The sequence below is a fragment of the Schistocerca serialis genome, chromosome 5 (genome assembly GCF_023864345.2).
Source record: "Schistocerca serialis cubense isolate TAMUIC-IGC-003099 chromosome 5, iqSchSeri2.2, whole genome shotgun sequence".
In the NCBI taxonomy this organism is placed as follows: Eukaryota; Metazoa; Arthropoda; class Insecta; order Orthoptera; family Acrididae; genus Schistocerca; species Schistocerca serialis.
In genome coordinates, this window is record NC_064642.1 from 551,957,044 (window position 1) to 551,979,429 (window position 22,386).

At 41.2% G+C, this 22,386-nt stretch overlaps 1 protein-coding gene across 3 annotated transcripts in view; it reads right to left on the reverse strand.

Moving 5' to 3' along the window:
* Positions 1-22,386, reverse strand: part of LOC126481295 (uncharacterized) — a 166,569-nt gene that overhangs the window by 44,676 nt on the left and 99,507 nt on the right. For all 3 annotated transcript variants that reach the window (XM_050104941.1, XM_050104943.1, XM_050104942.1), the window contains exons 8-9: positions 14,181-14,431; positions 4,860-5,000 (exon numbers count right to left, since the gene is read on the reverse strand). In XM_050104941.1, coding sequence (XP_049960898.1) covers positions 4,860-5,000; positions 14,181-14,431 — 392 coding nt within the window. The remainder of the gene's footprint in view (positions 1-4,859; positions 5,001-14,180; positions 14,432-22,386) is intronic.

The following is a 22,386-nucleotide window of genomic DNA, read 5'->3' on the forward strand; positions in this document are numbered from 1 at the left end:
GCGAGCTTTTAATGAAGGACGGGATAATGTGCACGATGAACCACGGTGTGGCCGACCATCAGTGATTTCAGACGATTTGGTCAATGCGGTTGACAAAAAAATTCGTGAAGATCGCCGATTCACTATTACAGACGTAGACATGCATTTTCCGAATGTGAGTAGAACAACTTTGTACAGAATTGTGTCTGAACATTTGAAGTTTCACAAATTGTGTGCCCGTTGGGTTCCCAGGCTGCTTACTGAGCCCCAACGAATGAAAAGAATGGCTTTTGCTCTTGAGTTTTTGGAGCGATATCATAAGGAAGGTGACAGTCTTTTAGACAATGTTGTCACAGGGGATGAGACATGGGTTTCTCACATCACTCCAGAGTCTAAACGTCAGTCAGTGCAATGGCGTCACACGTCATCGCCAGTCAAGGTCAAGGCAAAGCAGACAATCTCAACACGTAAGGTTATGGCGACTGTGTTCTGGGATAGACGTGGAGTATTGTTAGTCGACTTTATGGAGAGAGGAACAACGATTAATAAAGCCGCCTACTGCGCTACCCTGACTAAACTTCGACGTGCAATCCAGAATAAGCGACGTGGTCTTTTGTCGTCTGGAATCTTGTTGTTGCATGACAATGCCAGACCCCACACTGCAAATGAAACGCAAGCTCTGATCAAGAAATTTGGATGGGAACAGATGGACCATCCTCCTTACAGTCCGGACCTGGCGCCAAGTGATTTCCACCTGTTCCGTTACTTAAAGGAGTTTCTCGGCGGCAAGCGCTTCGACACAGATGATGAAGTGAAAGAAGCAGTTAAGGACTGGTTATCGTCACAGGCGGCCGATTTCTATAACATGGGCATTCAAAAGCTTGTTGAATGATGTGACAAATGTTTAAATAAGTATGGAAGTTATGTAGAAAAATAGATAAAGATGTAAGGAATGTAAATAAAACAATTGTTTTGAAAAAACATTTTAGTTTTGATTTTTTTTTATAACCGGACCTTACTTTTGGAATAACCCTCGTATTTATGGGCAATAACAATCCTGAGAGAATGGATAACACTCCATTCTATCCACTATAACCATCCTCTCAGTGGTGATAGTACTGATAGGATAGTGTGAGAATGGACCAGGAAGAAAGACAGTAGCAGTTTGAAGTTTTGAGTTGGTCCCCAGATGCGTACTCACATTACTAGCCAAATAAATCAGGTATCAGGCTTCACATACCATACTGGTACACAACATCATATTGACACAATGTTTTTATCTCTCATGAGAGTTTCACTGTAAAGCGTAAGAAAAGGGATTTCATTCTGTAATATCCTTGAGGTGGCAGTTAGGTTATTGTCATATTTTATTGGAGTTTTAGTGCGTACTGTAAATTAGACTGAACAGTGAGGTTATGGCAGGCACAGACACTGAGTCAATTCATGACATGTGTTTGATGACTTAAATGGCTTCTCATGAAAGGCAAAGATCTGGGTTTAAGTACTGGTCTGACACAAACTTTTAAGCTGTGACATGAATACTACCACCTAAAATTGTTTATGCTGTATTCAAAAGTAAAAATATACATAATCAAGAAAATTTATACCAAAAATGAACATATATTATTTGTCAGCTAACATGTAAGTGTAGTTCAGTATTACAGATCCAGCATTATCACCACAAAACAGTCAACAACTATGTTTTGCTACATACAGACCATCTACACAGGCACAGTGTATTACAAAATGTGATAGCCAAAAATATAACTGGGATTGCACAATCAGAACTCATTATATTGGAACTGGGTATTCAATATGTATGAGGGTTGACTGAAAAGTAATACCTCCACCTTCATAACTCTTCCAACAGTTGGCAGCATTGGTATGCGGCAGGTACTGGCTTGTTCCGTAGCCTCTTCTCTACAGCTCCTGTTAAGTAGGAGGGAAGCCTTAGCATTGAATGGTTGTGTTGTTACAGTGTGAAGTATGGAAGCCTGCACAGGTGGTCAGTCAATGCGATTTAAGCAACGTGCAGTCATTGAATTCTTGACAGCAGAAGGTGTCTCCCCAAAGGAGATTCATCAGAGAATGAAAGCAGTTTATGATGATTGTGTTGATGTGAGTACTTTGTGTCGTTGGGCAAGTAAGTTTAAAGATGTTGAGGCAGGAGCATCTGAACATCTGACCTGTGTGACAAACAAAGAGTTGGACATCCCGTCACAGCAACCACCGAGTTCCACAAGCAAAATGTTGACGGATTGATTCAGGACGATCGTCGTATCACTCAGAGAGAAATTGCTACCACAATCAGCATTTCACAAGAATGTGTGGGTCACACATTATTGCTTTGCTTGGCTATCGGAAGATCTGTGCTCGATGGGTACCCCGGATGCTGACTCCTGAAATGAAAGTGCACAGACTTGAAATTTGCCAGGAACTCCTCTCACATTACGAGAATGAAAGTGACGTCTTTCTCCATTCAATTGTGACTGGAGATGAAACGTGAGTACACCATTACGACCTGGAGACGAAATGTCAGTCTCTGGAATACTGGCACAAAGACTCATCCAAGAAAAAGAAATTCAAGACGCAGCCCTCAGTTGGAAAAGTCATGGCCACAGTGTTCTCGGATGCAGATTTCCTTGATCGTGGAACAACAATAAATTCAGTGTGTTGCATCACAATGTTGCAAACTATGAAATGACAGCTAACAAGGGTCCAAAAGGAAAAGGGAAATGTTTTCCTGCAGCATGACAATGCCAAACCACACACTTCACATGCCACCAAAGCAGAACTTCAGAGACTGAATCTCACCACCGTATGGCTTACTCCATATAGTCCAGATTTAGCTCCATCTGACTTCCATCTGTTCCCGATAATGAAAGACGATCTGCGGGGACATCATCGTGCTTCAGATGAAGACATTGAGAGAACTGTGAGACTGTGGTTGCGGAAACAGAGTGTCGACTTCTTCTGTGACGGCTTCAGAAAACTAGTTCATTGTTGGCAGAAATGTATCCAATTGGCTGGTGATTATGTGGAAAAGTGAATATTGGTAATTAAAGATCATATTCTAAAGATTATTTCTGCATTTCATTCATTAAAACATTCCCATCCAAACACAATTAACGAAGGTGGAAGCATTACTTTTCATTCAACCTTCATACATGGTTCTTTTCATCTACATGGTCTTTGCTTACTGTTGTTTCTCTTTGTTTTCTCTGTTGGTGACTTTTTTCCTCTTTTAATCCCTCTCTCATCTACCTGATAATTATCCCTTTTTCTACACTGATATCCCATTGCTCACTGGTCATTATTTATTAAATCATTAATATTCAGTCTTAGCTACACTTTCTACTTCTGTGTTTATAATTTATTGAATGTAAATGATATCAGGTTGAAGATACAGGTTGTAGGACTACTGATATTTCTTTCTGCAGTGATTTGACAAACATCACCATCACACTGTTGACAGTTATTTTGTAATTGCCACACTTCTTTCCACAACAATTTCAAGTGAAATATCAGGTGGTTATAATTAAACTTTACCTATTTAACATGTTATAAGGCGGAAACTAATTACTGTACAAGTTCCAAACTTGGTAGCATTAATATCCACACAGTATGGACTGCATGATTACCATGCATCACAGCACCACTGTCCAGTTACAACTATGGGCACCAAGTGCCATGATCACTCATTGTGGTTCATAGTCTCATACACCTGACCAGTTGCAGTGCACTCGTTGATGTGTCTACATAAGCTTGGACAACAGGAGCAGGGCATTATTGGTGAAGCTCTATTATCAAAACAACAGTAATGCTGCAGCTGCACTTTGAGTATACTGCTGACTGAAAGGATTACGGAATTTTCTTCTTTCTCCACTTGATGTGTGGAGCATGTGAAGTTCGAATCAACTGGAGAACTGGGCGTCACTCTAGGAAGAGGCTGATGACTGGTTGCACCTCAGGTGGTCGATGAAATCACTGCTGCTATGGCAGACAACACTGCGCACAATTTCCGATCATCAGGCAGTGCGTGTGCTGTGTCATGACAGTTGAACATCCCTTGATCCACTGCACAGGAGGTGCTTCGAACCATTCTCAAATGGTATCTGTATAAGATCTATATTGTACAGCAGCTTGCACCAAAGGATGCACAAGGATGTGTTGACTTCACTCTCCATTTTCTCGCAAGGTTTGAAGTCGATGAGGACTGGATCTGGACCATCTTATGGACAGACAAAGCTCATTCATGCAAGATGGCACCCTACTGCACATTGCTCATGAAGTTCACCAGCTTCTCCAAAACACATTTGGAAAAACTTGAATTATCAGCTGATTGTTTCCAAATGCTTGACCGGTATGATCACCTGATCTCACTCCCTGTGATTTCTGGTTGTGAAGCTACCTGAAGAACAGTGTTTACCAGGGGAACATTCACACATGGATTGACCTGAAGCACAACATATCAAGAAATATAGCCAGCATACCTACAGACATGCTTTCTTCTGCTGTGCAGACTGCAATCCTGTGTTTTCAGACTCGTCTGGACACTGAAAGACACCATACTGAGCCCCTTTTGTACCAGTAATGATACCGGTATGTAATGGTATGATGTACCATAGCAGTAAATTAAAAGTGTTCCAAATGAATTGATTCTGCATGATTTCTCTTCCCCATGTCCTTGACATTAATGCTACCAAGTTTCATACTCATACATAATTAGTTTCCGTGTTATAATGTGTTAAATAGCGAAAGTTTAATTATAACCACCAGCTATAATAGTTATCTCTACCATTGTGTTTTGACTGTCGAAATGTTGACTAACATTGCAATATAAGTACTACAAGATGCCCTTTCTGTAATTTCTACTATACCTTTAAGTTGGTGTGTAATGGCATTTTTTGTCCCACGATGCTCACGCCACCATCGTTTCAGACCATGTTCATGTGGCTCTCTGTCACCTTTCGTTCTGCGCATTTGTTCACTCACTTGACAAATGGTTGTATAGCTGCAACCTGCAAACAATGTTGAGATGAACAAAGATTGGTATGGAAGGGAAAGTAAAAAGGTCCTTATATTTTAAGACGAAGAAATACTCTTTCTCATTATTACTGTCTGTGTGCAACATGATAGTCTCTTAAATCAGTTGATAGGCACAATACATTGGAGTGCAGACTGCAGTTTTGTTTTTTCCTTTGCCAAAACAAAAAATTAAGCTCACACTTTTTCTTCTCCATGAAATCAATTCGGTTTCATTGTCTTAAATGTTTGTATTAGGTTACAATTTAATGCAAATTCAGCAATGATCTCTAGATCCTCTTTGACAAAGAAAGAACGAATCCATTAAAGTGTTGTTGAAGGGGACATTCTTATATTGTCCTGGAGCAGTAGAAGAAAACTAAAGACAGGTCACATCAAAACAGTAGGACTGGGACTTTAACTCTCTGTCATCCTGATTTTGAGTCTATAGGTACTGCTCAAGGTGTAGTCTACTAATACAGAAACTCCCCCGAATATTGGACAATAATTATTTATTTTCGTGATTACATGAAAATTGCCATTCAGCAATGTATACACAGAGAATTGTCAAAAACATTAAAGTAAAGGATAAATTGGGAACACAACTCAGCAGCTTGGCCAAAGAATAACTAAGTCTCTTCACCCGCCATCCACAGCTGGTGCTTCTCACATAGCTCCACCACAGTACAGTGGAGCTCCCGGAATGTGGGGGAATTAGTGTCACACTTGTCACCCTGCCACTGTACAAGCCTCCGGTTTCTTCGGCTTCTCTCATGGACTCACTTGTAGTGACAAAGGCAGAGCTGCTGCTGGTTGTATGGTCTCCATGTCAGGTAGGGACAAAATCGCCAGTGTAGGACTCACATTCTCCTGCTATGTCTGTGGTGAGCAGATACGCTGGTTTAACCCCTCCTCTGACACTGTCAGAAACCAGTTGTTGTACGCTATTTGGACCAGTAGTTTGTTGCATTTTAATACTCAGAAAGGTCCCAAGTATGGCTGCTGTAACAATGTGTCTACAGCACCTGCCCACATCATCACGAGAGCATGTTACAATGTCTTTATGTACAAATACTTTCAGAACTCCATGGCATGAGGCGAGGGATGGGCATAGTCTGGCGACCTAGAACATTAGCTGTTGCAGCATATACGGCAGCTGCAGCCTGATAGATGCCAGATGCGCTGGGGAACACACCTCTCAAACTTCAATGGCAAATGCAACTTTTCCCCATAAATCATCTCAATGGTCGATGATGCAATGCCTGGCTTAAGTGCTGTACGAAGTCCTAACAAGACCAGTGGCAGAGCAGCTGTCCAGCAACTATCATGGCACATAAGCATGGCCTTTAGTGTCCTATGTCATCGCTCAACCATTCCATTGCTGAGGAATGGTAACTAGTGGTGTGGTGGTGCTGGAAACTACATAGTTACCATATTTACTCGAATCTAAGCCGCACACGAATCTACGATGCACCTGAAAAATGAGACTCGAAAGCAAGGAAAAAAAATTTTACCGAATCTAAGCCGCACCTGAAATTTGAGACTCAAAATTCAATAGGAGAGAAAAGTTTTAGACCGCACCTCCAAATTGAAACAAAGTTGGTCCATTGTAACATGAGACACAATTTAGGTCGAATGGATGAAGATACAGCTACAGTAGTTTGGTTCGAGTCCTAAGCTTAACATTTCAGCTTTACCAAGTAGCCATTGCTATGTGTCAGGCACTCCATCCGTATTTATACGGGTACCCTTCCTTTTACACGTGCTTCATCTGGTTTGAATCGATTGCTTATTTTGCTTTGATCTGATAAGTGCCGTTCTCATTGTTATAGGTGTTTACGTTACTCTAAGCTGAAAATGCATTATTGTACTGTGTCATGCATTGTTTGTCGCATTCTGGTAATGAGTGTTTACGACTTGTCGCCCCTCGCAGTTTGCCTTGCTTTTGTGCGCGCTAACGGCACTTTTTTTTAAAAAAAAAAAAAAAAAAAAAAAAAAAAAAAAAAAAAAAAAAAAAAAAAAAAAAAAGGAAGAAGAAGAAGAAGAAGAGGAAGAGGAATTGTCTCATAAGCGAAACAATGGCAAGAGACTGCTATTTGTTGTTACTTACACTGCTGCTTTCTTTGATAATGATCAACAAGAACCAAATAATAGACTGCATATGTTACAAAATGTTCTGAACGAGACTTTAGTGAAAATTTTTCTCCGTTTGAAAATCATTGCAGATGCCTCTTTAGTACATTACATTCTGCACAGAAATTAGAGTCACCTTAGATTTAAAAATCTAGTCAGTTGCCGTGCTTCATTTCTGACTGTATCACTATGCAGCATATGAATAATATAAATATAAACATGACATAATACGTATTTTCTTCCACGTTGGCTGTTGCTGTTTCATAGTTTATGAGGCAGACAGGATTTAAGTGAGACAGCAGCAAACACAAAAGAATACATGGCATGATGTTTACATTCTTCTACCTTTTCTTTTAATTTATTTACTGACGCAGAGGTTTTGGTGCCAGTATTTATCTTTGTGCCTGCAAAGCATGCCAGTGTAGCGCTACATATATTCAACGGCAGAAGTTAGTTGTGGTGGCACCAACCAATATTTTTCAGAACTTCCGTTTACTCTGCACTCGATTCTAAGCCGTAGGTGGTTTTTTGGATTAGAAAAACTGGAAAAAAAGTGCAGCTTAGATTCGAGTAAATACGGTAGATAGCTCAAGAATTAATGTTGCCTTTGGTCTGAGCTGACATGAGTGAAACACCTGAGGCAGGAAATCTATGTATTCAGGAATGCCCTTGCTTTCATCTCTGCTGAAATAGCCCAGATAAGAACTCCTTCTGACCAGCATGTTATCTTTTCATGACTATAAAGAAATAACAATATCCCTTCAAAAGTGGGATTGGGGCCATGATGTCTATATGCATGTGAGAGAATTGACTTGTCGTCTTGGGAAAATCTCCCACTGGCTGGTGCACTTGTCGGCCAACTTTACATCTTTCACAGGTCGAACATGTTCTCGCCAACATGTGGCAGTTTTTTTTTTTTTTTATACTGTGCCATACAGATTTCTCCGTCATCAGCTTGATGGTTGAGTTTGAACTGAGATGTACAAGACTGTGGAAACTGTCAAAAACTGACTTTCACAGTTACTCGGTCACAAATGGCACAGGTGGAGTCTTTGACACATTACACCAGATAAGGTCTTTCCTGTCCAATAACCACACTAGCTCAAGGTTAAAGGATGTTGGGTTGCTTTGCAACAACTGTCGTAGCTGTTTGGCTGTGGCTTGCTCTGCTCTCAGTTGGTCGTAATTTATCATGGCAGAATTCCACTAATTCTTGAGAAAAAAAACAACCACTATGCTCTATGTCCCTCCTTATATCAGTAGTTCCAAATGGCAGAACCACTGAGGAGAACAACCTCCTTTCATTCCTTGGAAAGTGAACGCAATCGGCTTATTATCGTACATGGCCAAATTTCAACATAAAGACCAAAGTGTCATATGGTTTCATAAATGGCTAGTAATTCCTGATCATATGCATTCTGCTTAGTCTAGGTTTCAGACAGCTTTCGGGAGAAAAAGCCTAAAGGCTTCCAACTGCTCTCCATGTTTTTCTGCAGTGCTGCACCAATAGCCAATCGACTGGTGCGTCTACAACAATTGCTGAAGGCGCCTTACGAAGTGGGTGAGACAACACTACCACTGCTTGTAAACTAGCTATTATCTTTTCAAAGGCTTGCTGCCTGGTGGGCATCCACGGTAGGAGTTACCTGCCCTCAGTGTTGTTACCTGCTAGGGTGTTCGTCAGCAGTGTATGCATCTTTGCTGCCCGCAGTAGATGGCATCTACAAAAGTTGACAATCCTGAGGAATCTTCGTAACTGCTGATGATCAGTCATCCCAGGAATGTTTTGTAAGGCCGCCTCCATCTTCTCCTTGAGCAGGCAGATACCAGCTGCTGATACAACGTGGCAGAGAACATACTTTACTTCATTTATCACAAGTCCAGATTTCTTTACCCCGTCAAATACAGGTTTGAGGTGATCTTGATGTAAATCAGCTGCCTGTGAAAATATTAAAATTTCATCCAGGTATATGAAGCAGAAATCCAGGTCCTTCAATACTTCATCTAGAAATCTCTGCCAGGTTTGGGCTGCATTTTTCAATCCAAATGGCATACGGAGGTATTCAAAGAGCATTAAAGGTGTTACCATAGTCATCTTAGGAATGTCCTTTTCAGAGACCAGAATCTGGTTCTATGCCTTCTTGCAGTCCACCATGCTGAATACTGTAGCCCTGCCTAAAATGTTCATAAAATCTCACAAATTAGGTATGGGATAGCTGTCAGATATTGTTCAAGCATTCAGTGCCCAATAATCCACACAGAGCCTCCACATGCTACCTTTCTTTCTAATGAGGTGCAGTGTGATGTACAATGCCTGTCAAATTCCACTATTGCTTCTGCGAACAAATTGGGAGCTAGTCTTATCACTGTTGGCCTGTGGTAATCTTGATGTGGTGCACCGCGGTATGCAATATATTCTGTCCTCTACTTGGAATCATTAGGTAAAGCAACTGTGTTGCTTGCTCTTCTGCCTACTGTGCCCATTATCATCCCACTCTTCCACCTAACTTGCACTGTGCTCAGTTGTAACTCCAATTCGTGGTGGTGGATGAAATGTGCACCTAGAATCAGCTCTTGCACATCAGCCAGTATGAACCTCCATTTGAAAACTGAGCTAATTTGGTACTAGCTCGATCTTGAGTGCAATAGCTCATTCTGGAAACATCCCCCAGGCTGTGGCTAAGCCATGTCTCCGCAATATCCTTTCTTTCAGGAGTGCTAGTTCTGCAAGGTTCGCAGGAGAGCTTCTGTAAAGTTTGGAAGGTAGGAGACGAGGTACTGGCAGAAATAAAGCTGTGAGGACGGGGCGTGAGTCGTGCTTGGGTAGCTCAGTTGGTAGAGCACTTGCCCGTGAAAGGCAAAGGTTCTGAGTTCAAGTCTCGGTCCGGCACACAGTTTTAATCTGCCAGGAAGTTTCAATAGCTCGAATTGATTTTATGTGTGCTATCATTCACCTACAGTTGGCTCCAACTGCTCTGGTGGCACCACCATGAGTTTTGATGAGTCTTCTAGCAAGAAAGTGGGCAGCTTGTAACAAGTCGGTCCAGGCAGTGAAACAGTGAAGTTCCACCCCAGAGCGCTGACTTGTTGTCAGCAGGAGTCAATGTTTATCTGTGGAGTTGTGGACAGAATCCTTAAGGAGTGTAGGTGCAAACGTGGTAATGGTAATGTCTGAGTCTCCTAGGTGCAATGAGAAAACCTCATTCTGACTCAGGCATAGGCAGCCTGTGTATCCTTGAGCCCAGCACCACATCTGAATTACAGGATGTGATGGTGCCTTGGTAGAGTTGAGACATTTGTTGGATGTCGAACGTACTTTATTTCGGGGTGAGGTGTGACCTGGTACACTCTACAGTATGGTGGCTGCAGGGAGTATTTTTCAGTAACTGCTGACCCAATCTGCTGGACATAACAGTTGGCAGGGTGCTGTCTGGAAAAGGTGAGCATCGTAGGTGTTCAGTGCATCAGCTGTTCCCTTGAAAACCACACTCTGCTACCATCTGATATGGAGCAAGGATTTAGGGTGAGCAGTAAGCATCTATGCCACAAAAATATTTAACAAACTAAACAGTCTCTTTACTGATCCTTGAGAATATTTAACACATACAGCACAAATGAATCAATGAACAAGAAGACAGCATCTCATTACCAAACTTAGCATTTTACAAGAACACTTCAAATTTACATTTTACAATGATGCAGTTCTGACCCTCAGGAAACGGTCCCTTGGACATTTAAGGCAAAACTAAAACATAGAGAAGGTATATTGTAAAACACGTAAAAACATAAAATCTTATGACCAGCAAGAATCAGCCACAAATACACTAGATAGTGAAATTCTAAGGATACTTTTTAACAGCTGAGCAACATGACATCAAATAATTTTAAAAAATCTTTAAAATAAAGAATCTTAAAAAAAACTCAGCAACAAGTAAAATTTAAAACTTGTTTTCTTAACCTTAGTTAATGTACTCTTTAAGAACATTTAAATAAAACTGACCTGCTGCTAAACTTCAACTTCATGAGTTTAACTAATGTAAACGTTAATGCGAAATCAATAACTCTGTTGCTGCACCACAGAAGGTGAATGATTTATAGCAAACAACTTACATACTTGTGACAGTGCACAACAGTTCACAATAAGATAAACAAAGAAATAGATTAGTGTTCAACTTAAAAGTTAAGCAGAGAGCAAATGGCCACCAGAAATTGATAGTTAATATCACAATAAAATACACAGAGGGTATTCAAGGTGATCCTTAGCACAATAACACATGGAGGAAGTAGCCCAGGCAAACAACTTCTTTTCAAGGGTACAGCTCATGCGCTGAACTCATGTGATGGTCACCTTTCCCAAACAGTACCCTGCCAAATGATGCATCCAGTGGTTGTGTCAACAGTTTCCGCAACTGGCCCCCTCATCTGAGCCATCATACTGCACAGTGTTCAAGGTCACACCTAATCTCAAAATAATCAAGTACCTCGACGTCCAAGGCACCATCGCATACTGTAATTCAAAATGATGCTTCGCAAGAGGATACACGTGTTGCCCACAGCTGAGTAAGAATGAGGTTTGCCCTGTTGCACCTAGCAGACTTGGACATCAGTGTTATAATGGCTGCACCGACACACCTTACGGACTCTGCGTGCAAACCCACACAGATAACCATTGGGACAACTGCCAATATAGGTTACAGCCATGGGGCAGAACTTCACTGTTTTACCTCCCGGGCTGACTCACCATGAGCACCCATCTCCTTGCTAGAAGCCTTGCCAAAACTCACGGTGGCTCCACCAGAGTGGGTGTTGCCAACTGTGGATGAATGATAGCACACCTAAAATCAAACTGAAGTGTCGCAGTCAAGATCAAGCCAGCAACAGACTGGCTCAAAAGCTTTGCTGAAACGTATGTCCACTGTCACCTTCCGTTCACCATAAGTCATGATGGTTGAGTTGTTAGGGGCAGTTGGGTGGACTGGTGCACCACTGCTCTCTCTGATTTTGATTAAATAGAAGTATGCTAACATCTGACCTGAGTCAACCATGAAATATCCATTTTCCTGCCTACCTGTCACAAATAAGTGGCATGACAATGAAAGCAGGCAAGAGTAAAAACATCTGCATGGGCATGGAAGGATTGTCTCGAATAACTGGGCTGATCCTGAGTGGTGCATCCTGTTTGTCTTCTATCACTCCACCAACATTGTCTGTGGACGTAATGTCTATTCCTTCATACATACTGTCCCACTCTTGTGAAGCTATGTGGCCTGCTGCACCCACTGCAGGCCACTGGGGCCATTTGGGAATGTGCAGGGAAACATGCATCTCATGGCCCTCATATCACATCTTTCATGGTACCAATACACTCAACAATTTAGCCCATCTCGTCCTTGATTCTGTTGGCAGATAAATGCTGCTACACCATACCTCTCCGCTCATTATCCTGTCTGTTTGGCTTCAGTACTGATAATTGTTTATGCATTGTGCCCAACTGTAACTTTAGAGTGCAGAGCTGCTCATTGACGAACTTGCTTGGCTCCTGGCACATAGCTGCAGCTTACGCTGTGCTGCCATCATCAGCTACCTGTGTTACTGCTAAGTTGCTTGCCTGCCCTACTATCACGTGGACCTTGCCAGTGACTGATGATAAAGAAATTAAGTTGCCCACCCCATACACAACTACTGCTATTTTCACTGACAGCAGCAGCTGCAAAAGCCACACATGTCGTAGCATCTCATCTGACATTGCTGTCCCCTCCACAAAACTCCAGAGATGCCGCCAGAATTCATAAAGTGTCCTGTCACCAATAAGCTTGAACTGCAGGACCTGCTGCAACCGTTCGTCTAAAGATTTGCTCATACACTTGACCACCATGTAATGTAAGTCCTGAATAGGATGCTTCAAAATGCCTTCACCTGCCACTACAAACTTTGTATAGTGTTCATGACATTATTCTGCATGCTAACTCTATCATCAGAAATCATAGTTTGGGTTTCTCCTGTAGGAACTTTGGCACTTCTGTTTTAATTGTCAGATTGTCCGCCCAGTTAGAGGCCTCAGTTCTTTTGTCTGCTGTATGCACCGCTTGTCAACACAACTTCCCATTATTACATGACATGTTTCACATTTACAGGTCCCTAGCCTCTCTCTCTAGCTCTTCTTGCAAGTGGGAAAATTGTTCTTCTATATAGTATTGTTCAGAACCATAATGTGAAGCCAATGTCTCACTCTGTGCCGTGCTTTAATCTGCTGCTTTCTCTCATGCTTTCGAGGTCAGTATTTTATAGGTAATGCCCTTGGTGTAGTCTACCAATACAGAAACGGCCCAGAATACAGAGCAATAATTTGCAGAAACTTCCCAGAATACGGAACAATAACTATTTAACATCTCGGTTACATGAAAATTGCCACTTAACAACAGATAAACACAGAACAGTCAAAACATTAAAGCAAAAGATGAATGAGAAAAAACAACTCAGCTGGTCACCCAAGGAATAACTATGTCTCTTCATTTGCTGTCCTTAGCTGCTGCCTCCCACAAGTCTTAGCGATTGATGCTGACATTATACAAAGAACATAAATATTTGTAGGACAAATATAAACTCAAGAAAGTATTCAGCTATTGAAGTCCAAAAAGGATTTATGTAAGCATGACAAATTTTGTTTCAAGTAGGTTTTTCATAAATCAATGATGAAGAGAGCATCAGTTTTAGAACATTTTAGCCATATTGCCACTCTTTGACTGAAACAGGGAAGTGAAATGCCTGTATTATAAACATAGTATTACATAGTTTTCAGTACTTTTTGGCGCAAATTCATTAAATCAACAGAGAGCATTTTCAGGAATAATAGGTAGTGTTTGTTTTTGAATCTGTGACTGGATGAGTAACCTACAAGCTACTGTGCTAATGTTTAAAACCTTCTGAAGTAGAAGATTCCATACACTACAAAACACTACAAAATAGATCTTTCATGTTGCATAAATAACTAAATACTTGTACTTCTGTGTAGTATCAGGAAGTACTATATTCTTGGGTCTCACCTGTTACAAGAGAAATGAACTTGTAGCAGTTTGCCTTGGTGCCACCAGAAGGGGTGAGCATTTCAGCAAGAGCTCGACGAGCACGGCGTTGCCCAGCAGCTGCTTCGCTACGCCATGATTCTAATAGGCGAGGGTGTGTATGGGCCAATGCCACACATCCATCACCACAGCATGATAGTGATGCTATCTCTGAAATGGGGTGCAAAAGACCTTTTGCATTTCTCCCCAATGTCCGTTCCACCCGAGCATTCCTAACAAGAACAAACTATGATGATGACAATAAGAGGAGCCCGGTAGGCACAAAAATAGAAACATATTGGAAACAGTTCACAAAATACCATGGAATCAAGTAACTCGTCATACAGTATGAAGGAGTCAACAAAAGCCTTAAACCAATACATAGAAATATATATTTCAGAGTGAAATATGTTTCAAAACTAGCAAAACACAAACATGATAATAGTGTGTGAAACATTCAGTCCAGAGAACTCAACACAAAGTATATTTGGGAAACATGTGAATGTTGTGGCAACATAGCCAAAAATGTCTCATCCCCTCAGGTAAGTCTCCCCTGACCTGTGGTTCTGGGTGACTTTTCCACAACTCTTCCCATTCCGTAAACTTCACTATTCCTTTTCCTTTGTACCCCTTCCTTTCCCTTCAACCCTTCTACCAGAAGAAGGAGCCACTGGTTTGAAAAGTTTGTACATTTCCATATCTCTTATATGTTTGTTCTTCTGCTACCACCTGGTAAGTAGACCTTTTTTATCACATAATTAAATATTCAAGCACTGATTATTTTCATTGATCACATTGAGGACAACAGAGAAAAGGTTTACATACTGTATTCTGCCTTCTAAGTATGTTTGACTGAACAAGATCATACAATGGTTCCTGTTTTCTACCATTCCACAACTGCTGAAGTTAGACAAAGATATGTGCTGCAGAATTGAGAAACAATTAAAAATAACTCAACTAAGGAAAGGATACTGCATCTGATGCGGTACCTGTTTGATTTTAATTATTATGCAAAAGAACTTTTTCTCCTTCTAGTAGTAGTTTATTGTAATTCACTACAATAGCAAAGTAATCCAAATGACAGGGAAAAACACAGCCCATTTCTGTTTATAAGAAGAGACATTAGACAGATGTCCATAAGCCTATACCAGTGACATCTGGTTGGTTAATTGCAACAGACAGAAGACTTGTTTTGTTGGTGTTGCACAGATTAGCAATTTTGATAGAGATAAACTCACACAGCAATGTTCCTTTTTGGCACGCCAGTGTAGAAGTGTGCACAGAATCAGCTAAGTGAAAAATCCATGCAATACACACATTTATTTATATACAAAAGCCGAATTTGAAATTTTTCTTTGAGTGAGACCACGAGTAAAAGACCATGTGCCAATTTAAAGTTCTAGATTCACATACTTCACTGTTTGCATAATTTCTGCATACTCTTTCACTGATTGTATCAATACCTGTTTTTACTGTAATACATTGTGAAATTTTGAACATTAGTGAGTGCTGCGATAAACTCGTATTATTATCATTAATTGTAGGCTTAAACTTAATTGTGCTCTTTTAAAATTTTTGAGAACAGTAGGCCTATCCACATTCAAAACAACTGTTCTCTAATTTCACTGTACAATTAAGTGAGAAACAGATTATTTTTAGAATTTTCAGACACTTACAAAATATATTTTCATAAATTACCAGTAAGAGTGTTTTGGGTATGTAATTTATTTCATAGTAAATCAGTGTTTGTGGTTCACAGTTCTCCCAAAGCATACATCATCCCTGAACTTGCATTGTACATTAACACTAATAAATGGGTATTTTTGAGAATCTTATGAAGATACCATTGTTCTCTGCATAATCTACGAGCAATGTGTAGCGATTCCGCATTTGTTATATAGTTACTGTAGGAGATTTTGTAACTAACTTATTGTGTTACATCTAGTTTCCCCCTTAGAGAGGATTAGTCAATACACTATCTGCATTTATCATAAGATTGTCAGTCCTTATAATCACATGTCATGCCTACTAGGGCGCCACAAGACTGACTGTCAACAGCCAATAGCTAAGATTGTCAGTTGTGCGCCCCCGGTAGCTGAGTGGTCTGCGTGACAGAATGTCAATCCTATGGGGCCGGGTTCAATTCCCGGCTGAGTCGGAGATTTTCTCCGCGCAGGGACTGGGTGTTGTGTTGTCCTAATCATCATCACTTCATCCACATCGAGGCGCAAGTCATCGAAGTGGCGTCAAATTGAAAGACTTGCACCCGGCGAACGATCTACCCGACTGGAGGCCCTAGTCACACGACAGTTCCATTTTATTTTTATTGCCAGTTCACCTTATGCACTGGCTGTTGACAGTCAGTCTTGTGGCCCTCTAGTAGGCATGACATGTGATTATATGGATGCAATGTTGTGGTGATTTGTGTATATATTAATTTTACAACTTACTTTTAAAGTGCCAACACGTCATTCATGTCATATATTGTGCATCTGGAGATTTAATGGAAAGATTTTGTGTGTAATGACACAATATGTTTATAATAACCTGTACAAAGATCTAATGATGGTAACGTAGTTTACTGAAACTGGTTATCCACAATACAGTGTTTTATTGTGATTTTGGCTAAGAATTTTTTCTTCTCATAAGAAAGTAAATACAGATCATCCCTTCATACTCAGTATGAGTAAACTAATGGACAACTGAAACAAGCACAATGATATATATGTTCAGTAAACTTTCAGCACAGGGCAGGAGCATGTGGATGAACTCTCGCTCAAGTTTAAAAGAATAGTTCACTATACACTGGATAGATATGTACACAGTAGGACTGTTCATAATGGAAACGAGTGTTTGGCATTATTGGCTGGGAGGCCCCTTGGGGGGCAGATCCGGCCGCCTTGGTGCAGGTCTTATTACATTCGACGCCACATTGGGCGACCTGCACGCCGGATGGGGATGAAATGATGATAAAGACAGCACAACACCCAGTCCCTGAGCAGAGGAAATTTCTGACCCAGCCGGGAATCGAACCCAGGTCCTTAGGATGGCAATCTGTCACGCTGACCACTCAGCTATCGGGGCAGACAGTTCATAATGGGAGGGAACCTCCATGGTAAACAGTAAACAGTCACTGTTTTTATAAAAACACCAGGTGTAAAACAATGTATAGGGCTATAGATAGTGAGATGTCAAATGAAACATGTTTGGGTGTCAAGAGAGCAACACTTGATTGCCTTCAATTACTACAGTAGCAGAATACTGTCAAGTGATTTTTCACAGAACCCAAATAAATTTTGGTTATATGTAAAGTTGTTAGCGGTACCAAAGTTAGTGACCAGTCCCTAGCAAATGAGATAGGAACCGAAATTGAGAGTAGCAAAACAAAAGCTGACATGCTTAACTCCATTTTCAAATGTTCCTTTACAAGCAAAAACCTAGGAGAATTGCCCCGATTTAATCATTGTACCACTGAAAAAATGAATGAAACATGTATTTTGTATCAGTGGTGTTAAGAAGCAGGTGAAATCATTAAAACTGAACAAAGCTCCAGTGCCTGATGGAATCTCTGTCTAATTCTATACTGAATTTGTGGCTGAGTTAGCCCCTGTTCTAATTATAATCTATCATAGATCCCTGCCTGAGGGGGGGAGGGGGGGGGGGGGCGGGCGCTGTGCCCAGTTCTTGGAAAAAGGCACACGTCACACCTGTCTACAAGAAGGGTAGTAGAAATGATCTGCTACAAAACTACCCTCCAATATCCTTGACATTGACTCGTAGAAGCAGAACATATTCTGAGCTCAAACATAATGAGGTATCATCTTGAACAGAATGACCTTCTCAATGCCAACCAGCATGGATTATGGAAACATCAATCATGTGAAACCCAACTTGCACTTTTCTCATATTACATACTGAAAGCTTTGGATCAAGGCAGTCAGGTAGATGCAGTATACCTTGATTTCCGAAAAGCATTTGACGCAGTACCACACCTATGCTTATTGTCAAAAGTACGATCATAAGGGGTATCAAGTGTAATTTGTGTTTGGATTGAGTACTTTTTCAAAAGGAGGACGCAATATTTTATCTTGGATGGAGAGTCATTGTCAGATGTAGAAGTAACTTTGGATGTGCCCCAGGGAAGTGTGTTGGGACCCTTGTTGTCCATGTTGTATATTAATGACCTTGCAGATAATATTAATAGTAAAATCAGAGTTTTTGCAGATGATGCAGTTGTCTATAATGAAGTACTATCTGAAAGAAGCTGCTTAATATATTCAACCAGAACTTGATAATACTTCAAGGTGATGCAGAGATTGACAACTTGCTTTAAACGTTTAGTAATGCAAAATTTTGCACTTCACAAAATGATTAAAACGTGGTATCCTATGACAATAACATCAATGCATTACTGTTGGAATCAGTCAACTCATACAAATACTTGGCTGTAACACTTTGTAGGGGTATGAAATGGAATGATCATATAGGTTCAGTTGTGGTATAGCAGATGGCAGATGGCAGTTTATTGGTAGAATACCGAGGAAGTGCAATCAGTCTTCAGAGCAGATTGATTACAAATCACTTGTATGACCAGTTCTGGAATATTACTCAAGTGTATTGGATCTGTACCAGATAGGACTAACAGGGGATATTGAATATATACAAGAAGGGTGACACAAATGGTCACAGGTTTGTTTAATCCATGGGAGAGCATCACAGAGACACTGAAGGAACTGAAATGGAAGACTCTTGAAGATAGACATAAATTACCCCGAGAAAGTCTATTAAGCAAGTTTCAAGAACCGGCTTTAAATGATTACTCTAGGAATATACTACAACCCACTAAATATCACTCAGGTAGGGATTGTGAGGATAAGAGTAGAACAATTATTGCACACACAGAGGCATCAATCAATCAATCATTCTTCCTTTGCCCCCATAGGCGAGTGGAACGAGAAGAAATCCTAGTAACTGGTAAAATGGGAGGTACCCTCTGACATGCACCTCACAGTGCTTTGCAGAGGACTGATATAAATGAAGATGTAGACATCTATCTGTTCTTAAATAGTAGAAAAACTTGTGTTTGTATTTTTTAACATTTTCAAAGACTGAAAAACTACTCTACAAGAAACAATATGGCTTCCACAAGCAACAACAGTGCGAAATTAAGATACCTCTCTTTGTCTATGAGAACAAGAAAGCAGTAGATAATGGAAGGTTGATACCATATTCCTTGACTTCAAGACAGTATTCAAATATTGTCCTGTGGTAATTAAGCAGGAAAATATATGTTTAGGATAATGGAACAGCTCTGTGTATTTACTGAAGACTTCCTGATATATAAGACTCAGTATATTATCAATACGGAGAAAACTAAAAATATGACAGAAGATTTGGTTGTACATCACTGGGGTGTTTAGAGCCGGTTACTGTTCACAACGACAGCTCCAGAGTATGCAGTTGCAAATTTTAATAAAATCCAAGAACACCTGCAGATGTTCAACACTTGGTGCAGAGACTGGCAGTTGAAACTCAGCACAAATAAATGTAAAGTAATGTGTGTAAATGATGGGAACAACTCATTTGACTAAACCACTAGCATGATGTCTGTAAAGTGTTGTTAAAATATCTTATCAATATTACAAGCTACGTGTAACTACAAATCCTCTAAATTTTGATTAAATGTGAAAATATATATCTCAACTAATTTTTTTGCTTGTTTTAACCTGTAAAGTAAGATGGTAACTTGTGAAATGTGTTTGTGGCACCTTGGACAGCATTTTCTGTTTTGTTTTCTAAACAAACAATATTCAGTAGTACTATGATTAAAAAAATGTCAACTGCCAAGTACAGAAATATTTGTGGTGACCTTAAGCAACGAAAAACTCCCAAAATATGTTATGGAACATATAAATCATATTGGTACTGAAATACCTATGTCCACCTGATAATTATAGTATAAAACCATCAAAAAGTATTGTGGAACAGATAAACAATATTTGTAATGATCTGCAGTATATTTTATTTGTGATTTAACAGTATATATTCTAGTTTAATTTTTTTTACTTGGCATTACATAAACATTTTTCAATTCCAGTTAGTGTGTTACTTCACCCCAGTTCAGTTCCTCCTTTGGGCTTTGCATCTCAGATTTATAAAGTATTCAGTGGCACATCTTCCCCTTCATATCCATCTCTGTCAAATCTGTGCCACAGTCTACAGTGTGTCAAATAAAAAACTATGAAACAAAGACAATATTAGGAAAAGGAAAGATTGCAACTCACCATACAGTGGAGATTTTGATTTGCAGACAGACACAACAAAAAGATTACTAAAAACGTAACCTTTCGACCAGAATGCCTTCCTCTGAAATAGACAATATACACACACATGACCAATGTCTCTGGCTGCTGGGGCTAGATTGCGAGCAGCTGCGTGTTACGGGAGAAGCAGCATGATGCGGGGGGGAGGGGGGGGGGGGGGGGGCAGATGGGTATAGATAAGGAATGGTAAAGAACTATTTGTGGGAGCATGTGGGAATGAGGTGGAGAGAGAGTGGGGCAGCTAGATGCAGTTAGGATGTTGGACAACAGGGGGAAGGGGAGGGGGAGGGGGTGAGAGCAGAGGAGGAGGGCAGTAAAAAGATTGTGAGTGCACTTGTGGAATGGAAGGCCGTGGAGTGTAAAGAGGGGATAGATGGGTGAAGGACAATGACTAATGAAGGTTGAGGTCAGGAGGGTTATGAGAACATTGGATATATTACAAGGAGAGTTCCCACCTGGACAGTTCAGAAAAGCTGGTGTTGCTAAGGATCCAGATGGCACAGGCTATGAAACAGTCATTAAAATGAAGAATGTTGTCTTGGGCTCCCTGCCGCCGTTGGATAAGCAGCTGCAGCAGCAAGTCGTATACTCCTAGCTCACTCATTTGCTACATAGTTTAATTCTTAATTTCTTTGCGTGTTTTTGGTACTTGCATTGTTTAATTCATAAATTTCGGGCGTATTATAGTATTTGAGAGTGTAGCATCGTGTTTTAGTACCTGAATAGTGTAATTTCGCTTAGTCTCCTTCCGCCGCCGAGCAGTGTCAGCAGTGCGCAAGTAGCAGCATTACTGCATTTACTAGGCAATCTTGTATTTTAATAACCGTTTAAATTTTGTCGATTTGTTTGCGCTCTCTGTAGATTAGTTCAGACGTTCTTTGCAAAACAGTTTTTAGCATGGATAGGGACTACAACTGCTGTGTTCGGATGCAAGCTGAGTTGGCATCCCTTCGCTCCCAGCTTCAGGCAGTGTTGGCTTCGGTCACACAGCTTGAGGCTGTTGCCAATGGGCATCACTGTGGGGGTCCGGATGGGGGTTTGTCGGGGACGGCCAGCTCGTCCCACGCATCCCCTGATCGGACTAAGACTGTGGTTGCCCGGGATACTGCCCGCATTGAGGCTGATCCCTCACCTGTGGTAGAGTGGGAGGTCGTTTCAAGGTGTGGCAGGGGGCGAAAGACATTCCGGAGGGCTGAACGGAAAGCCTCTCCAGTTTGTCTGACGAACCGGTTTCAGGCTCTGTCTCAGGCTGATACTGATCTTCGGCCTGACATGGCTGCTTGTCCTGTTCCAGAGGTTGCCCCTCAGTCTGCAAGATCCGGGCAGTCGCAGAGGGTGGGCTTACTGGTAGTTGGGAGCTCCAACGTCAGGCGCGTAATGGGGCCCCTTAGGGAAATGGCAGCAAGAGAGGGGAAGAAAACCAATGTGCACTCCGTGTGCATAGCGGGGGGAGTCATTCCAGATGTGGAAAGGGTCCTTCCGGATGCCGTGGAGGGTACAGGGTGCACCCATCTGCAGGTGGTCGCTCATGTCGGCACCAATGATGTGTGTCGCTATGGATCGGAGGAAATCCTCTCTGGCTTCCGGCGGCTATCTGATTTGGTGAAGACTGCCAGTCTCGCTAGCGGGATGAAAGCAGAGCTCACCATCTGCAGCATCGTCGACAGGACTGACTGCGGACCTTTGGTACAGAGCCGAGTGGAGGGTCTGAATCAGAGGCTGAGACGGTTCTGCGACCGTGTGGGCTGCAGATTCCTTGACTTGCGCCATAGGGTGGTGGGGTTTCGGGTTCCGCTGGATAGGTCAGGAGTCCACTACACGCAACAAGCGGCTACACGGGTAGCAGGGGTTGTGTGGCGTGGGCT